Source organism: Macrobrachium rosenbergii, chromosome 23, assembly GCF_040412425.1.
Source record: "Macrobrachium rosenbergii isolate ZJJX-2024 chromosome 23, ASM4041242v1, whole genome shotgun sequence".
Classification (NCBI taxonomy): Eukaryota; Metazoa; Arthropoda; class Malacostraca; order Decapoda; family Palaemonidae; genus Macrobrachium; species Macrobrachium rosenbergii.
Genome location: NC_089763.1, coordinates 46,745,028 through 46,760,911, shown reverse-complemented (window position 1 = coordinate 46,760,911; position 15,884 = coordinate 46,745,028). Strand labels below are relative to the sequence as shown.

The window sequence follows — 15,884 nt, the reverse complement described above, 5'->3', positions numbered from 1 at the left end:
ATGACATGTATCAGGGAAAGGGACATCCCAGTTGATTGATTTGCTTCGAAAGCTTGATGAAGCTGCTCAGCCTTTTCCTTAAAAAAGCTTCTATAGGAAGCAGTTAGGTACCTGCAATGCTCTTTTACATTTGACATGTCAATTGCAAGACAACCTTGGTAAGCGTTTTGAGTGCAGAGCAATTCAAATAGATTTTAGTGCTGCTTTCGATTTAGCAAACCATAAACATATTTTTAAAATTCTGAATCTTGGGGTGGTGGATATGTTTTAGGGTTACTTCAAGATTTCCTTACAGGTAGGCAGCAGCAAGTTGCTGTTGACAGGCTCATTAGAGAGCCAAGACCAACTGTGTCTGGAGGTCCACAAGGTAGTGTTCTTAGTACGATGCTATCTTTACTGTATACAAGTGATATGGTTGTTGGCCTTGAAAACAAGAATGTTCAGTATGGTATGTCGATGATGCAACACTTGTGGGTGTAGTATTAAAGTCTCCACTTATGAGAAATGAAGCTGCTCTTAGTCTCAATTGTGAGATGGAGCAGATTTGTGAATGGTGTAGTTGGTGGGGTATGAGGCTGAACTCCAGTCAAACAAATACACTATTGACCACATTAGATCTCGTACTAATTTTCCACCAAATTCTGCTCTTCAAGTTGCTGGGGCTCTGCTGGATGAGTCTGAAGCTTTGACCATACTTAGTGCAACTTTTGACTCACATCTTACTTTTGAGAAATATCTGATGAAAGTTTCAGCAAATGCCGCATGGAAGTTGGGTAATGTATGTAGGACCTCGTATATTGTAACAATGATAAAATCAAGACTACTACTTTCAAGTCATTTGCCTTCCTATACTAGAATACTGTTCTCCGGTGTAGAAGTCTGTGTCTGCCCGAGATTTATGTCTTTTAGAAAGATTTGTAGTAGTAGGTTTCTCTTTCCTAACATTAGCAGTTATGACTTGGACACTGACAGATGGTCTGTTGTTTGTCAGTTTTTTATGAGTAGTATTTTGACACTACTGATCCCTGATCCTTTTTTCCTGCAGAGAGCAATATCTTCGCTGAAAGGCAGCGCCATTATGCAGTACGTGTCTCGCTGTCCTACTTCTCAGTTCCAGAGGTCTTTCATTCCTCATACTGTTGGACTATATAAAACAGTCTCCCTAGGAGAATGTGCAAATTGAGCCTCAAAAGTTTAACTGCATTACTACCCTAAAACAGTTCTCCTTGGTCTTTATTAATTTATTTATATTTTTATTTATTTATTAATTTGTTTATTTTTTCTAAAAGCTGATCTTTTCTTTCTGTATTTCCTATTAACTTCTGTTATTTCTTTTAAATCAACATATTCTTTGAGTGTTGAATGCCAAGTCAATAGCCCCTGTGGGTTTGCTCCATGTGGATGGGTTCACTCTCGTCTGCACTGAATATTCGGAGACAATGAAGTGTTGTGACTGTTATCTAGTAGTATTTTGACAGTCCATATTGTGAATTATAAACTTCCATGAGATTATCATTTCACAAATTAAGACGTCTCACATTTTAGGCAGACAAATTACCTGCTTCTTTCCTGGTTGTCATTTTCACATTGAGCAATTGTACACTATTATACAGTAACTGACCATATTCACCATTAAGGCAATACCTAAATATCTGTCAACCTGAGTGGTATAACCATCAAATCGAGTTTAGTTTGATTGACGTCACTGGTAGGATCACGAGAATCTTCCACACTTTGGTCAAGTCGTTCACATTAGCTTTCCAAATTCAATTCCTTTCCCTATTATTACGCTAACCTAGGAAACACGTGCACTAAAGAGTAGCGTTCCTTCAGGCTGGGACAGTATGTTTGGCAATGCTAATTACACATAAATATTTTTATTTAGTGATAGTGATTAGTGTCTTGGTATTTTTCTCAGGTGTTGAGAGGTAATGCCTCCCCAGGCCAATGAAAAATCACAGGTTTTGCATCAGGGTCAGTTACTACTGCAGTTTGAGGACTGTGGGGACTGGGGAGACTTGGCTGACATTCACCTGGGAACCCTGAAGTGAAACCAGCAACTCCATGTTTTTATTTGGAAAGAATCCTACTTATATATATATATATATATATATATATATATATATATATATATATATATATATATATATATATATATATATATATATATATATATATTTATATAATCTTTAAACAGCAGGTGAGTCAGCATTCAAATATATAAAGATTACTTGGCTGACCTGGATGACTATGTAGTCCCTGCACAGACCAGAAGTATTATTATTATTATTATTATTATTATTATTATTAAAACAGTTTAACCAGACCACTGAGGTATCAGCTCTCATAGGACTGGCCCTAAGGATTTGGATGAAATGCCTGGTCTAGGCCAGAGAGGCCTAGCACTGGGTCCAAGTAGGTCATTTGGTATGGTGATGAATGAATGAAAATGAAATTAAAAACTGCACAAAGGCATACTGGAACACACTTACACAATAAATACATTTATACTCATGTTAAATCAATTAATCAAGAATATGGGCAAGGAGATGACTGAGAGCTTGGAACCCTTAATAGGTAACATTGAAGAAAGGTCTGGAAGAATGGGAAGAAATGGAAATATTATCACTACATAAAAAAGGTAGCAAACTAGAATTGGAGAATGGGAGGGTTGTTCATAATTGGCAACATAAGCAAGTTATTTTAAAAACGCATGGCTGGAAATAATAGAGGAGGAGATAAACCAGAAAATTAGATGATTCCAATTTGGTAGACCAGCAGCTAAACCCTAAATCCAACGACTGACTACAATAAAATGTTAGAGCCCCAATGTAGTACACATGATTCAGAAACTTGCATACATGCTTTGATAAGCTAGACCTGAAGGACTGCATCAAGGAAGCAGGGAAGATGATAGGGTGGAAAGATGCACTACTGATACAAAAGATGAATGAAAATGGCAAGGCAGAAATATGATGTCAAGTGATGGGTAACAGAAAAAATTGAAATAATGGATAGTGAAAGACAAGGAACAATATATGGCTCAAAGCTGTGCAGCAAAGTAACAGAGAGTGAATGGGATATGTAGAAATAATGCAAGTACAGTCCCTAATACTTGTCGACATTATGTTCCTACCAGCAGGAAAGAAGTAACAGAAGCCAGCATTGCTTGTGCATGGAATAGATAAAAGAGTAAAGAAAACATATGATCACATACAAACAGGTGAAAAATGGTCCAATATTTGGTGTAAAACAATGCAAATACCTGGGAGAATGGTATATGAAAAATGGCACAAAGGCAGCAAGTACCAAAAAGAGAAATCAAAAAGTAGACTACGTGCTAAAAGAAATTAGAAAGTACAGCCCTTTTCGTGAGTGTCTAAACTAGTAGTTTCTTTATTTCTGTATCTTATAAAATTTCGTATAGTGTTTGTTAAACTGTCCCTTGTTATGCTTTCGTTTTTGTTGCACAGTTCAATGAAACATTCATTACATCCACGTGTTTTCGTGTGTCGTTTTTTCATTTACTGTTGCTGCACCTATTGTTGGTGATGGAGTAATCTCTTCTCCCCCCACCCGGAAACTTGAAGTTCTAAGAGAGTTTGTGAAACGTCTCCTCAAGGCGCGCAAACCTATGTTCGTGAACCTAAAATGAGCCCTAAAAACGACACTAAAACTACCCATTTTTGTAAACAAAAAAGAGCTCATAGTAGGTCTTATGAACGTTCATGAATGCTTAAAACGAACCCGAAAAGCACCTTCATGAACGTTCATGAAAGCTTAAAAAAAACCTGAAAAGCACCTTTCTGCTAATAGCCTGTAGGCCTATATACATCGGGTTCGATCCCCAAGGAAGGCAAGATGGCTAGGTATAAGTCACCTTACACCCTGAGCCTGTACATGTTCACCTAGCAGTAAACAGGGCCTGGTATCAGTGAACTGTTATGATGACCCATCTGGGGAATAAGCTGTCAAACACAAAAATTAAATGTTTCCAAAATGTTGAATAATATACTTGCATTTTAAGAACCAATTTATTATAAATCATAATACATTACATTTAACAAAATAATCTTTCCATTATACAGTAAAAACAGGGACGTGCAGAGAACTTTTACAGGGCAGGTGCTCAAGTGAAAAAAGGGCAAAATATAATAATGAATGAGGCAAAATATACATACAACTTCTCAATATTCTTTCAACTTTATTTAAACTAGGCATTAATAATTCAAGAAAACAATAAACATGACTGATTATCATAGGTACAAGTAGGCTAATGCCTTAGATGAACATGCAATATACTGCACTGACTACCTGCAGCAATAGAGCTTGGGAATATATTTAAAGAAAAATTATATATTATTTACAAATAAATAACAAAAAGAAAATGATCAATCAGTATGATTAATACAGTAGGTTGCTAACCAGACTTATCATTTTATATTTATAAGAGAACCCTCCTGTGTGCCATTTCTTTGAATATGTTGATAACCTCACTGTTGTTGATTTTGATATCCTTTTCAATTGCTAGCAACAAAAGATCAGATAGCCTCTCCTCACTGCACTGGCTACGCAGCTTAGTCTTCACAAGCTTGAGTTTGGAGAAGGTCCTTTCCACTGTTGCAGTTGTGACAGGCAGAGTGGCATAAATTGTTAAAAGTTCAAGCATAAGTGGAAATATTTCCTGAGTATTGTTTACCTTCATCAGGTTGAGCATTGAAGCTGCAGTGTTCTGTGGATGGCAAGGAAATGAGGAATAAAAAATCTTCAATTCCAACTGTAACTTGTCTACTTCTTCTAGCTCATAAAACTGACATAATTTTTGTAATGACTTGAATGCTTCTTCATTCACAGGTTCTTTCCAGTTATCTTGGACTGTCATGTAATGGAAAGCCTTTAAGATACCCCTTGTTGTGTTGTCTCCATCTTTAAATCTTCTTTGTAGCTCTTGAGATATTTTATCTAAAAACACATAAAATACTCTCACGCGGTAGTAATCATCCAAGGTCTGATATTGCTGGTCCTCAGTAGTAGCAGATGTAGCACTATACTTGTATCTTTCAGGCATTTTCCTTCTTCTGCCTTGTCCAGGAATCACAGAGGGGAGGTTGATGGCCATAGATTCAGCTCTGTCTTTGACTTTTGTAAAAATCTCTTGAAACTTCTCATCATTTCTTAACTCTCTCAAGCTTTGTAGCACTCCATCCACAATTTATAGGAAGCAGCTAAATCAAGGTCTTTCAGTTGTAGTGCATTAGATGCATAGGCAGTTTCTTGAAAAACTGGGGTAGCAATCTCAAGACAAACAAGAAATTCAAAGTTAATACTTTTCAGCAATATTGAGGCCTCCCCTGCTGACGTGTCAGGAGGATCCTTTGCACTATCTCTTCTAGAAACTGCTTCAGAGCTGGGATGACCTTCTTCATAGTTCTAAGAGCTGATTCTCTGCAAGCCCATCTTGTGTCTGATAGCTTCTGAAGTTCAAGTGGGCGATCTTCTGATACATTGCTTTTTGGATCTCCATGAATGCAGCATGCCGTTTTGAAGAGTTAGCAACAAAAGCATACAATTTCTCCACCAAGCTGAAAAAGTTATAAACTGAATACTTGATTTGGCACTTTCAACTAAGACTAGATTTAGGCAATGTGCATGACAATGTACATAGAGTGCCTTTGGGTTCTGTCTCTGAGTCTGGACTGCAATCCGTTGTATATTCCACTCATATTTGCTGCCCCATCATATCCTTGCCCTCGCATATCATCTATGTTTAGGTTATTTGCATTAAGCATAGAGATCACTTCTTTCTCCAGTGCCTCACCAGTTGTTGATTGAACATTGAATACCTGTATGAAACGTTCTTTTATTTTGAAGTCATGAACATACCTCACAACAAAAGAGACCTGTTCTGTATGTGAAACATCTGTTGTTTCATCCATGAGGATGGAGAAGACCTTGCTCTGGTGAATTTCTTCTAATATCACTCTTCTAACTGAAATGGCCAAAGCCTTGATCAGGTCATTCTGAGTCCTGTTTGAAAGTAGTGACACTTGGGGTCTTTTCAGTATATCTTGTTTTTCTTTAATTACATCAAGGTGCAATTGAACAACGCTGTCATACTTGCTAAACATTTCTACAAGTTCAAGAAAATTTCCTCGATTTTCACTGGTAGAGATTTCTCCGTCGCCCCTAAATGGCAAACCTTGTCTTGCCAAGTATAGTGTGATGGAGATCAGCCTGTCTAAAATTTCTCGGTTTCTTTGCTTCTCTTTGTCTCTAGCAGCTTGTACTTCTCTATTTGCTGTTTCTAATGCAATATCTAATGCTTGGCTCTGGAATCCTTTCCATCGAACCATACCAATCATGTGAGATTCTGAACCAGCATGCTCTTTTATTTTCTCTAAAGCTGTCCTCCAACGGCTTATGCCTCTGATTTCCAAGCTACTCGGCCACTGTACCTTTCCTCAGTCAAAAACAGACGACAGCTGAAGCAGAACATGGCATCTTTCTGAGGTGAATATTCTAACCAAGAGTTCTTTTCATACCATTTCTTCTGAAACGAGCGTCCTTCTAAATTCTTGGGATATGAAATTACAGGTTGACAAGGACCATAATTATTGCAGAGTTTGATAAAAGATTCACTAATACGTATCTTATAAGTAACAACATGTGCAGGATCATTTGGATATTGTAATTCAGGTAGCATGGAAAATGGCTCTTCAACATCAGTCACTTCGGCTCTTGCTTCAATCTGGGGCTCCTGTGGAGCAACTTGCTCTTCTAGGTCATCTACACTGTCTTCTTCATTTGGCTCATCGTCTGCTTCCATATCTTCAGTTTCTGATTCTTCGCTCTCCTGAGTCTCCTCCCGGTCCTCTGAATCCTCCTCCACTTGCTCAGATATTGAAGCTGCCACTCTAGGCTTCATCCAATCATAAAGAGTTCTGCTACCTTTGGCAGCATCTTGTCTGCACCGTTCCTGTTCCTTTTTTCTTCTCTCCTTCCGTGGCATACTCAAGATGATTAATATAATAAAATCTGAATGGAAAGACAAATGTTACAGTATTCAATATTCCAAGATATCTAAGGGTATTATAACATAATAACATAAAATGATTAAAGATGACACAAAAGCCAAGGAAGACGGATATTCGGCCTCATGATGCTGGATGTTGAAAAAAAATTATATATATATATATATATATATATATATATATATATATATATATATATATATATATAGCCCTTAAAGGTTATTTTGGTTAATACTTTGAATATGTTTATAAAATGAGTCTAGAAGCCAAAACCATTACCTTGGCCAAAGCTAGTCCTTAAATTCAAAGATAAAAAAGAAGAAAGAAAGAATATATATATATATATATATATATATATATATATATATATATATATTTATATATATATATATATATATATATATATATATATATATATATATTTGTGTGTGTATGTAATTTGATATATGCAAAATCGTGACAAAAATGATAGTGTTCAACCCATAAACCCGTCTTCACCCCATAAATACCCCCCCTCATCAACTGAAAATTATAATTACCAACACCCCAATAGTACGTCTGTAGCCTGTAGGCCTAGGTCTGTGTGTAGTAAAGTGTTGTCCTGAAATGTTGAAATATGTAAAGTCTTTGTGTTTTTTTTTTTTTTATAAAAAATAACGACACCACTTCATTTCAGCACAACACTTTATACACGTCACTTTGGGTTTCTGAAATCACTATAATAATCGTCAATCCTTTGAAATGAAATTTAAATTCACTAAGCACACCACACCATCCTTAGCCTAGGCTACATTTCACAAAATTAATTATGAGGATATTTTTCTGTTTCTTTAACACACTGTGCCATTTTCTTATTATAAATGTTATAACAGATGTTTGTTGAATGAAACATTGATTTTAGTTGTAAGTGCAGAAAATATAGCCCATGTATAAATGATAAACAAGGAATACTGATTAAAGAGCGTTGTTTTGCCTCCGTGATGTGTTAGTGTTACACTGTTCCCTCTTCCCTAGCAGTATAGCCATTAGCCAGAATGCATAAGACATTGCAAAGTAGGCCTAGTTTGAGCTACATGCAAGAATACATTTATGTGATATATCTATAAACTATAATATATATATATATATATATATATATATATATATATATATATATATATATATATAGAGGAAAAAATTTGTTCAATAATGAAATTTTCTAATGTCTCTCATTTGTAAGGGACCCACTTGACTCCTGGAGAGCTGGCAATATTGCAATTCAGCCACTGGCCCACACTGGCCATTCTCATGGTCTATGACTCTCTTTAAGCTCTTGTTTTTTTATTATTATTATTATTATTATTATTATTATTTTTTTTTTTTTTTTTACTCAACACAGCCTTCTGATAGGCTGGTATTTCCAGTCCAGATCCGGGATTATTATTATTATAATTATTATTGACACAAAAGGGCACTTTTCAATACATCTGCGAAAAGGGGCAGGGGCTCGAGCACCCCTAGCAACCCCCCTCTGCACGTGCCTGGTAAAAAGTACCCAAAGGAAATAAGCAGAAAAGATCATGGAATAAAGTACCTACACAACGATTTTTTTTTTTTGCTGTAATCTTCTTGAAGTTGTAGGCATAAATAGCATATAAAGTAAATTCCTTTTCAACTGTATGTTGTAGAAACCCCATTACACTTAAAATTTCATTTAATATCACCATTCAAAACTGTACAATCTTCATTTTATTATTTATCATACACAGTACCATATGTACACATTTACTCAGCAAGAAAATAAATTAAATAATGGCATTCCAGAGTGTGGAGAAACAACTGTGGAGTTTAGTATTAACAAGGTCAGCCAAGTCTAGCCGCCTCTATGACAGTCTATGCTAATAGAATTAGATGAAGCTAACATGTACAAAACCACAACAGCAAACCTGTTCAATTTTTCACTTATACACAAGGGCTATATAGCCTGTGGCTATATAGGAAAATTTAATCTCATGGCATTCTTACAGTCCATAAAGCACCAACAAAAATGACTCACTCAATAGTCTATAGTACAGCCATAAACGCATTAAATGTATTATAATTAGTTTTTACATATTAGAAAGCTACAATATGTCGGTATCCATCCTTCTAATTCCAGATGCTTCATACAGTAGCTATCATAAGTACTGCTGCCTTAACTTTTAAACTGAATGAATAAATATCAAGAACAAAATTGGGTATGCAGTCTATGAGCTTTTACCCAGGAAGGATGAATAGCATAGAAAAATAAATATAGAGGAGGTAGCTACTAGAATTAGGATAGATCTGACCACTCAGATACAGACTCGTATGTTGAATATGATTTTCTTACTAATTTTTAGTTTGTATCCGAGTCATCAGATATCTCTTGTAGACCTAGTAGAGACAGTGAATCCTCACTGGCAGAGCTATCACCAGGATCTGCACCTCCAGAGTGAAAGTCATTACCAGCCTGTCTTCCCCGTGAATGAGGTTGAGCTCTTCCATGCTCATCACTGTTATTTGACCTTATTATCCCGCCTAACCTAGCTTTTTCCCTGTGTTGTTTGGATGATGCTCTAGTGCTTGTGTTTTTCAAATAAACAGAGAGCACTTGTTGCCTCTCTTGGATCTATTGAAAGTGTCTTGCATGCAGTAAGGAGAATTATATCCCTTATTTGTGGCATCTTGCTGCTCATGGACATCTTTGTCCTCGATCTACCGGTGGCACAAATATATTGCCAAAGCCAGTCGCCAGCAAGTCTCTGCATTGACACTCGAATGATGTCCAATGCCGAGATTTTACTTCCATGTTTTGGTTTTGGCGCTAATTCTACGAGGACTTTTAAAAGGGAGCCTCTGTTCTTCTCGCCATCTAGGTGTTCCTCTGAGAACTGCTTTTCCCGCTCAAGAAGCTGTTGATAAAACAAATATTTATTAGTATTCAAATATTGTTTCCTGTCTTTATAATGAAAAAACTGCAGACATGCCCATTTCTTATTGAAAATCACCTGAAAAGCACTGCACATCCTTTAACAATGTCAAGGGGGTGATTTCAGGAGAATTTTTTTTTATTTGACATCACATCTATGAATTCTATTAAAAATTTTACACAATGTAAGCTTAAGTGAACTAAAATGCTTCTGTAACTTTTTCTGTTTTTTAGTGTAGCCAAAAAATGCTTAATATAATATTAAAAGAGCTATTTTTAACCTCTGAATGCACTAATCACAAATTTGCTAACTTAAAAATAAGATATTTAAATTTTAAAATAGTGGGTGCGGAAAAATTGGCACTTTTAACCATTCCCTAATTAAAAACCAGAAATATTAAAACATTATAATTTGATACAAATTCATAGTACACATAAGCCTACATTGTGTGAAGTTTTTTATAAAAAAATCCAGAGATGTGGTGAATGTCACATTATGGTTTGTCCTGGAAACACCCAAGATTATCTTAAGATAGAGTTTGAATGTGGCAGCGTTGTTTAACCCCAGAAGGCAGGTGGTAATAAATGTTACCAGTACCATTGTGTACTCAAAAGCAGGTGGTAACAGGTGTTACCAGCAAAAAAAAAAAAATTCTACTGGAAACATCCAGGTTTTTGTTATTTCCTACTTGAATTAAGTCAGAGGAAGCGTTTCCAGTCATTAAAGAAGGACCTATTGATGACACATGATTTTAGATGAATTTTTTCCTTATTTCCTCCCTCCCTGTCGCTCTAGCCAAAAATGTGATTTTGTGTTTTTGCGTACTTATTGTTACTTTTATTACTTCATATGCTTGATATGAATAAATTTAGTTAATATGATGAATCCATCAAAACTTATTCGAAAATATAGTAAATAATATATGTATTTTTTTTTCTTTTTTCACCTCGTAACCTTTACTTGACTATGTTCATGATTTTCTTGACCACTGTTCATGATTTACAGGGGAACAATGGTTTTTAATTGATTTATGGGGGTGGCCAAAAACACCTGCCATGGGTGGCAAATGTGTCCTTTATGACCCGCCGTCTAGGAGTTAATACACAATTATTGTAAGCTCAACCTGCCCATTCATTTTACTTATCTATGACAGTAAATAAATTTTTCAATACTTTTGGGGAGAGAACATACCCAAAACAAAGTTAACTAAAATACATTAGCAAAAGTAACACTAACACATGCGGATGAAAAAAGTGACCCACGTACATACTGTACAGTGTACGTGCATAAACCTCATGCACCGCTATTCATACAATAACACCCAAATGTCATGGACTTAAATTCACCTTAGAAATCAGTGGGAAGTATTATTTTTCCACTGCTGTCACTGCAGAGGCCACACATTCTCAGGGAAGCTAAACACTACAAAATCAACAAAAAAATGTACAAGGAATCCTTAAGCATAATGGTTGCATTTTGGATATCATGTGTGTCACCAAATCACACACAGACAATATATGCATACAACTCAGGAAGTAAAAAAGCCTTACTGTAGGCTTACACAGCTGTAACAAAAACCCAGAACACCCAAGCACAGGGAATGAATGAGAATGTACTATGAAGTAAATCAATATTAAGAGTTATTTTCTGGATAATTAAGGTGAGAAATTTGGCATTATAATACAGTAGTGAGGTATGTACTACATATACTCATTACCATACAGTACAGACAGAAGTGACAGTACTAATTATATGCAAATATGATGAAAACAATGTAGATGTAGATGCCCGGATAAAATGGAAGTTAATAACAAACGTATGTTAATGTGAAAAAGTCTAAACAAAATTTCCAACATTGAAAGACGTAAGCGGTAATAATTATTCGAGAATTCTAGTCTGACTGTCTAGAGGCATTTTTGCCAGGCTATCTATTAGCAGGGGCAGCCTATGGCACTGAAAATATTGATGACGGTGAGGACAGAGTCACCAAAATGTGAACACAGATGAGAAAAAAGGTCTTCACTTTTTTATAGTCTACTTTTTCTGAAGCTGGCAAATTTACACCAAGTCACTTTTAGGTGCAGAGAACAAATGACCTTAATCCCTTCCAAAATTGTGATTTGATTGTAATTAGAAATGTGAGGGATATTTTATTATTCCTATTATGTAAACCACCATTAAATCCCATAGTTTTCATTCATTCATTAATCCTCTGCACCTGCAAGTGGCTCAGTGCAAGTTTGTCAAGCTTAAAAAGGAAACAGTATAGTAAATGTAAGCAAAGCATCTTTTCTCAAATAAATTACATTCAGCCCTCAATTTAACGGATTTTGGTTTAATTGATACCATCAACTACAAACAGCATGCCCTTTTTGCCCAATGCTTGGAAAATTTATCAAGCAGGTACTGTACTTTAATTTTACTCAGTTTATTACCACATAATTTCAGAAAACCTCCCACAAAGTGAAAAACACAAATAGCTACAGAAATATGCCTCCAGTAACTGTACAATAAAAGAAGGGCTTTTCAACCTATGGACAAGCTTTCACTGAATTAGTTTGTTAAATCAGGGTTGACTAGACTATAATATCAGCTATACACTACCAACACCCGCAGCATTGTTAAGAGACAAAATACATTACTTATCCGATATCTTGCTGCAAACAAGATGACGTTCAGCCTCCTGCCTGGACATAAAAGATGTTATATTCTTATACTGAACAACCAGTATACAAAATGAAAAAATCTGACTTGTATTAATTATTGTGCAGAGGTTATATTAGAACCAGGAAAGGTTGGGTACCCTTATTTATTAATTGGGGGTAATTCCCAACTGTAATTTATTCTTCAGTGCTAGGCAACTAATGACCATATTGCATGTACTTGTATCCTGCCATTATTTAAAAGCTCACTTACTTCTTCCAGTGAATTGGCTCTGAAGCCAAATGACCGAAGTATCTTGAAGGGGTTTTCCAAAGTGGTTTCCACAGTTTTATTTTCACCACACTTAGGGTCCAACATGTCCATCCTATTCTTGATAAGCCGGACATCCTCTTTCAATTCTTGGACATCCTTCTTGAGTTCTTGAAGCAAGTGTAGCAGCAGCGTTTGCTCTTGAATATCCTGCAGTAACAAAATTATGCTATGTATGCTAATTGATATAAGTAAAAAAAAAATTATATGGTAGAGATAGAGCAACCCCACTTTGGACAAATTATGTTTTTCACCTCACTGGATGCTTCATTCATATTTTTGGTACCACAAAATAACCTTATCTTATCTGTGACACCTTGCCCCTGGGAGCTTCCAACTGGGGAGGTGGCCATGGCAAAAAAAAAAAAGTCTCCAGTATCCTAACCAAAATAAACTACAGCGCATATATATTTCTTTTAAGTAGTCTGAAGACTTGATCTGACCATAAAGTGGGGCCTGCAATTAGCAACATACAGAACTGATTAGTGATTACTAAGTTACTATGCAATCCAGAACTCAAAACTTGTACTTCAGTGAAAAAATCAGAGGAAGAAAAATATTGAGACAAGGAAGGAGATTATTGCCCAGACCAGAGACTGAGTACCAGTCCTTGGGCTGCATGGGATAGGGAAAGGTGAAGAACTTTGTATCTATGATCAATAGACAATAGCAGGATTTTGAAGTTCGGTATTCACACATTCTCCTCTGTCCAATCCATGAAGTGGTGCAACACAAATGTCTTCCAACACTAGCTGATAAGAGACTTTTGTTACAGAGTAGGTTTACTGCAGTACAAAGAAAATAAATCCTATATTTTGTCTCACCCTTCTTTTTCCGCTAACTTGGTTTTCCTTCCTCTCGTCTCCTTTGGTCTTGTTGCGAACTGACTCCTGTACATCATCATAAAGCCTCCTTCCTTGTGGCCTTGGGGTAACAGCTCCTGGAAACAATTCAATAAAATAAGTTAAAAGTTTAATGAAATCGAAAGCAACTTATGAGATGCATTAAACTGAAGGGTCTACATCTCAGATTTGTCAGTTTAAGGGGGTATGTCACATATACCATATTCTAATCAAGAATGGCACCGAAACAAGCACGCTGTATTGCAACTATGAGCCATCAGGCAAGGCATCAATGATCATTCTGGGGTCTCATTTTGAGGTCCTGGTCCTTCCTTTCAAATCTCCTGAAAAATCTCATCAGTGCAAACAAGTACCGTATGCGTAATTCTTTTCACTCCACAAAAAGAAGGTAATTAACCATGACCCTATCTTTTGTGTTGTTTCTCATGGTAGCAATGTAAAAGGTTCATTAATAAATGGAACATCTTATACAATCAAGATTATGTCCAATTTTCTATATTTGGTATATATAAAGGATGATCAGTGCCCAGAGACCCCAGAATCAACTTGGCTAAAAATACTGAGCTAATTCTATTCTGCAGATGTGTGATAATCCCCTAACGAGGAGTGAATTAGGTAGTTTTACATTATAACATTCTATAACAAGGAGCAAAGTGAGTCAAGTGCATGCACAAAGTTTTTTCCTCCTGAGCAGATGGTCCGTTCTCACCCCCAAAACGGAGATGAGATTTTGCTGCTGACTGACTGAGATACAGTAAAGTAATGCATGCTGTCAAAGAAAATGAAGTAGAATGATAATACCATTAAGGTCAGCCTTGTAACGTCCATCAACAGCTTTCCTCTCAGATGTAACTTGCATAGATTGGCTCTCATCACCACTTTCAGCATTCACATCTGGAAGTACAGATTGAAATCAAGGTGTGAGGAAAAGATATGATAATTATCTCATTCAACCACCACTCACACATTGCTAAAAATGTTACAAACTCCACACCAAGTGCAAGGGCTGGTAAAAGGAAAGAAAAGAGTATAATTAAAATTAAAGAAAAGAGTATAATTACCTGCAATGTTCTAAACTGTAATTGTTAACAGCAGTATTTTCAAAAATTTTTACTAAGAATATATGGTAGTGCTGATATACCATTTTACTTGGTAAAATACAAATAAATGGCAATATTTTAATTCAATTACATACTGTATATATGTTACTGTTGATACATACCAAGTATATTGTTTGAAGTGCAGGTACTGGGGCTGGGGTTATGCCCTGTCTGGGACACTGAAGTGGGAGTCCTGGCTACATTTGGAGTGGGAGATCTGCTGACGATATCACTGAATGTCCTGGGGTTGGGTCTATAACTTGTTTTTTTTTTTACTGCTAAAGCAGCTTTTTTCGAGTAAGTCTTCTAAATCAGTAACAGCACTGGAACTGGTGCTGACTGTACCAAGTTTCTCAGTGATGTATGCATCACCGTCTCTAAGGCTATTGTAAAACCTTTCAAGACTCCTGCTAATAAATCCCATTTATTAACATCAGGATCTGAACAAACTCTAATTAATTTCTGAACATTTAATTCATCGGCTGATCCCTTTTTAGGCCAAAAACATTTAGTTTTGACTCTTGTTGTGCCCGTTTTGTCTGACTTTTTAATTGTCCTGACCCAGCCCGCAGGAACTGTCAGCAGGCTATGGTCTTCTGCGAAGTCAAACAGCCCACCATTTCTGTGCACAACATACAGACTGTATATTAGTAGACTACCTAATATATCCTATTTAGTATACTTACTATAATTATATACCCTAAATCAATTAATCATGTAAATGTTCTTTTACCTTTATGGATGCAATTGAATCTCATCCCTTTGAAGTGAGAATGGATCAGCTCAAAACATTTAAATTCACAGGTGAAATACCAATGTACCTGTACAGTACACTGATATAATATTGTACAGCATAGTATATGCACTCTGCCTGTCCACTGGAATTTCATACATGCACACACTGAACATTCTGCATGACTACAACACATCTATGAATGAAATAACACCTCTCTACAACTTACTTGTGTTTTTTTCCGACTGCCTTGA

The 15,884-nt window shown here is 36.1% G+C and overlaps 2 protein-coding genes across 2 annotated transcripts; both read right to left on the bottom strand.

Annotated features, from left to right (window-relative positions):
- Window positions 1–5,636: 5,636 nt before the first annotated feature.
- LOC136851114 (zinc finger MYM-type protein 1-like) lies at window positions 5,637–6,362 on the bottom strand. Its single transcript, XM_067125085.1, has one exon. It carries the CDS (start codon window positions 6,360–6,362, stop codon window positions 5,637–5,639), a length of 726 nt encoding a protein of 241 aa, XP_066981186.1.
- Window positions 6,363–8,553: 2,191 nt separating this feature from the next.
- LOC136851593 (uncharacterized) lies at window positions 8,554–15,200 on the bottom strand. Its single transcript, XM_067125890.1, has 5 exons — window positions 15,020–15,200; window positions 14,599–14,691; window positions 13,759–13,874; window positions 12,878–13,084; window positions 8,554–9,943 (listed from the first exon to the last, which is right to left on the bottom strand). The coding sequence occupies exons 2-5, from the start codon at window positions 14,654–14,656 to the stop codon at window positions 9,608–9,610; spliced, it is 717 nt and encodes a 238-aa protein (XP_066981991.1). The 5' UTR covers window positions 14,657–14,691; window positions 15,020–15,200; the 3' UTR covers window positions 8,554–9,607.
- Between the last annotated feature and the right edge of the window lie 684 nt (window positions 15,201–15,884).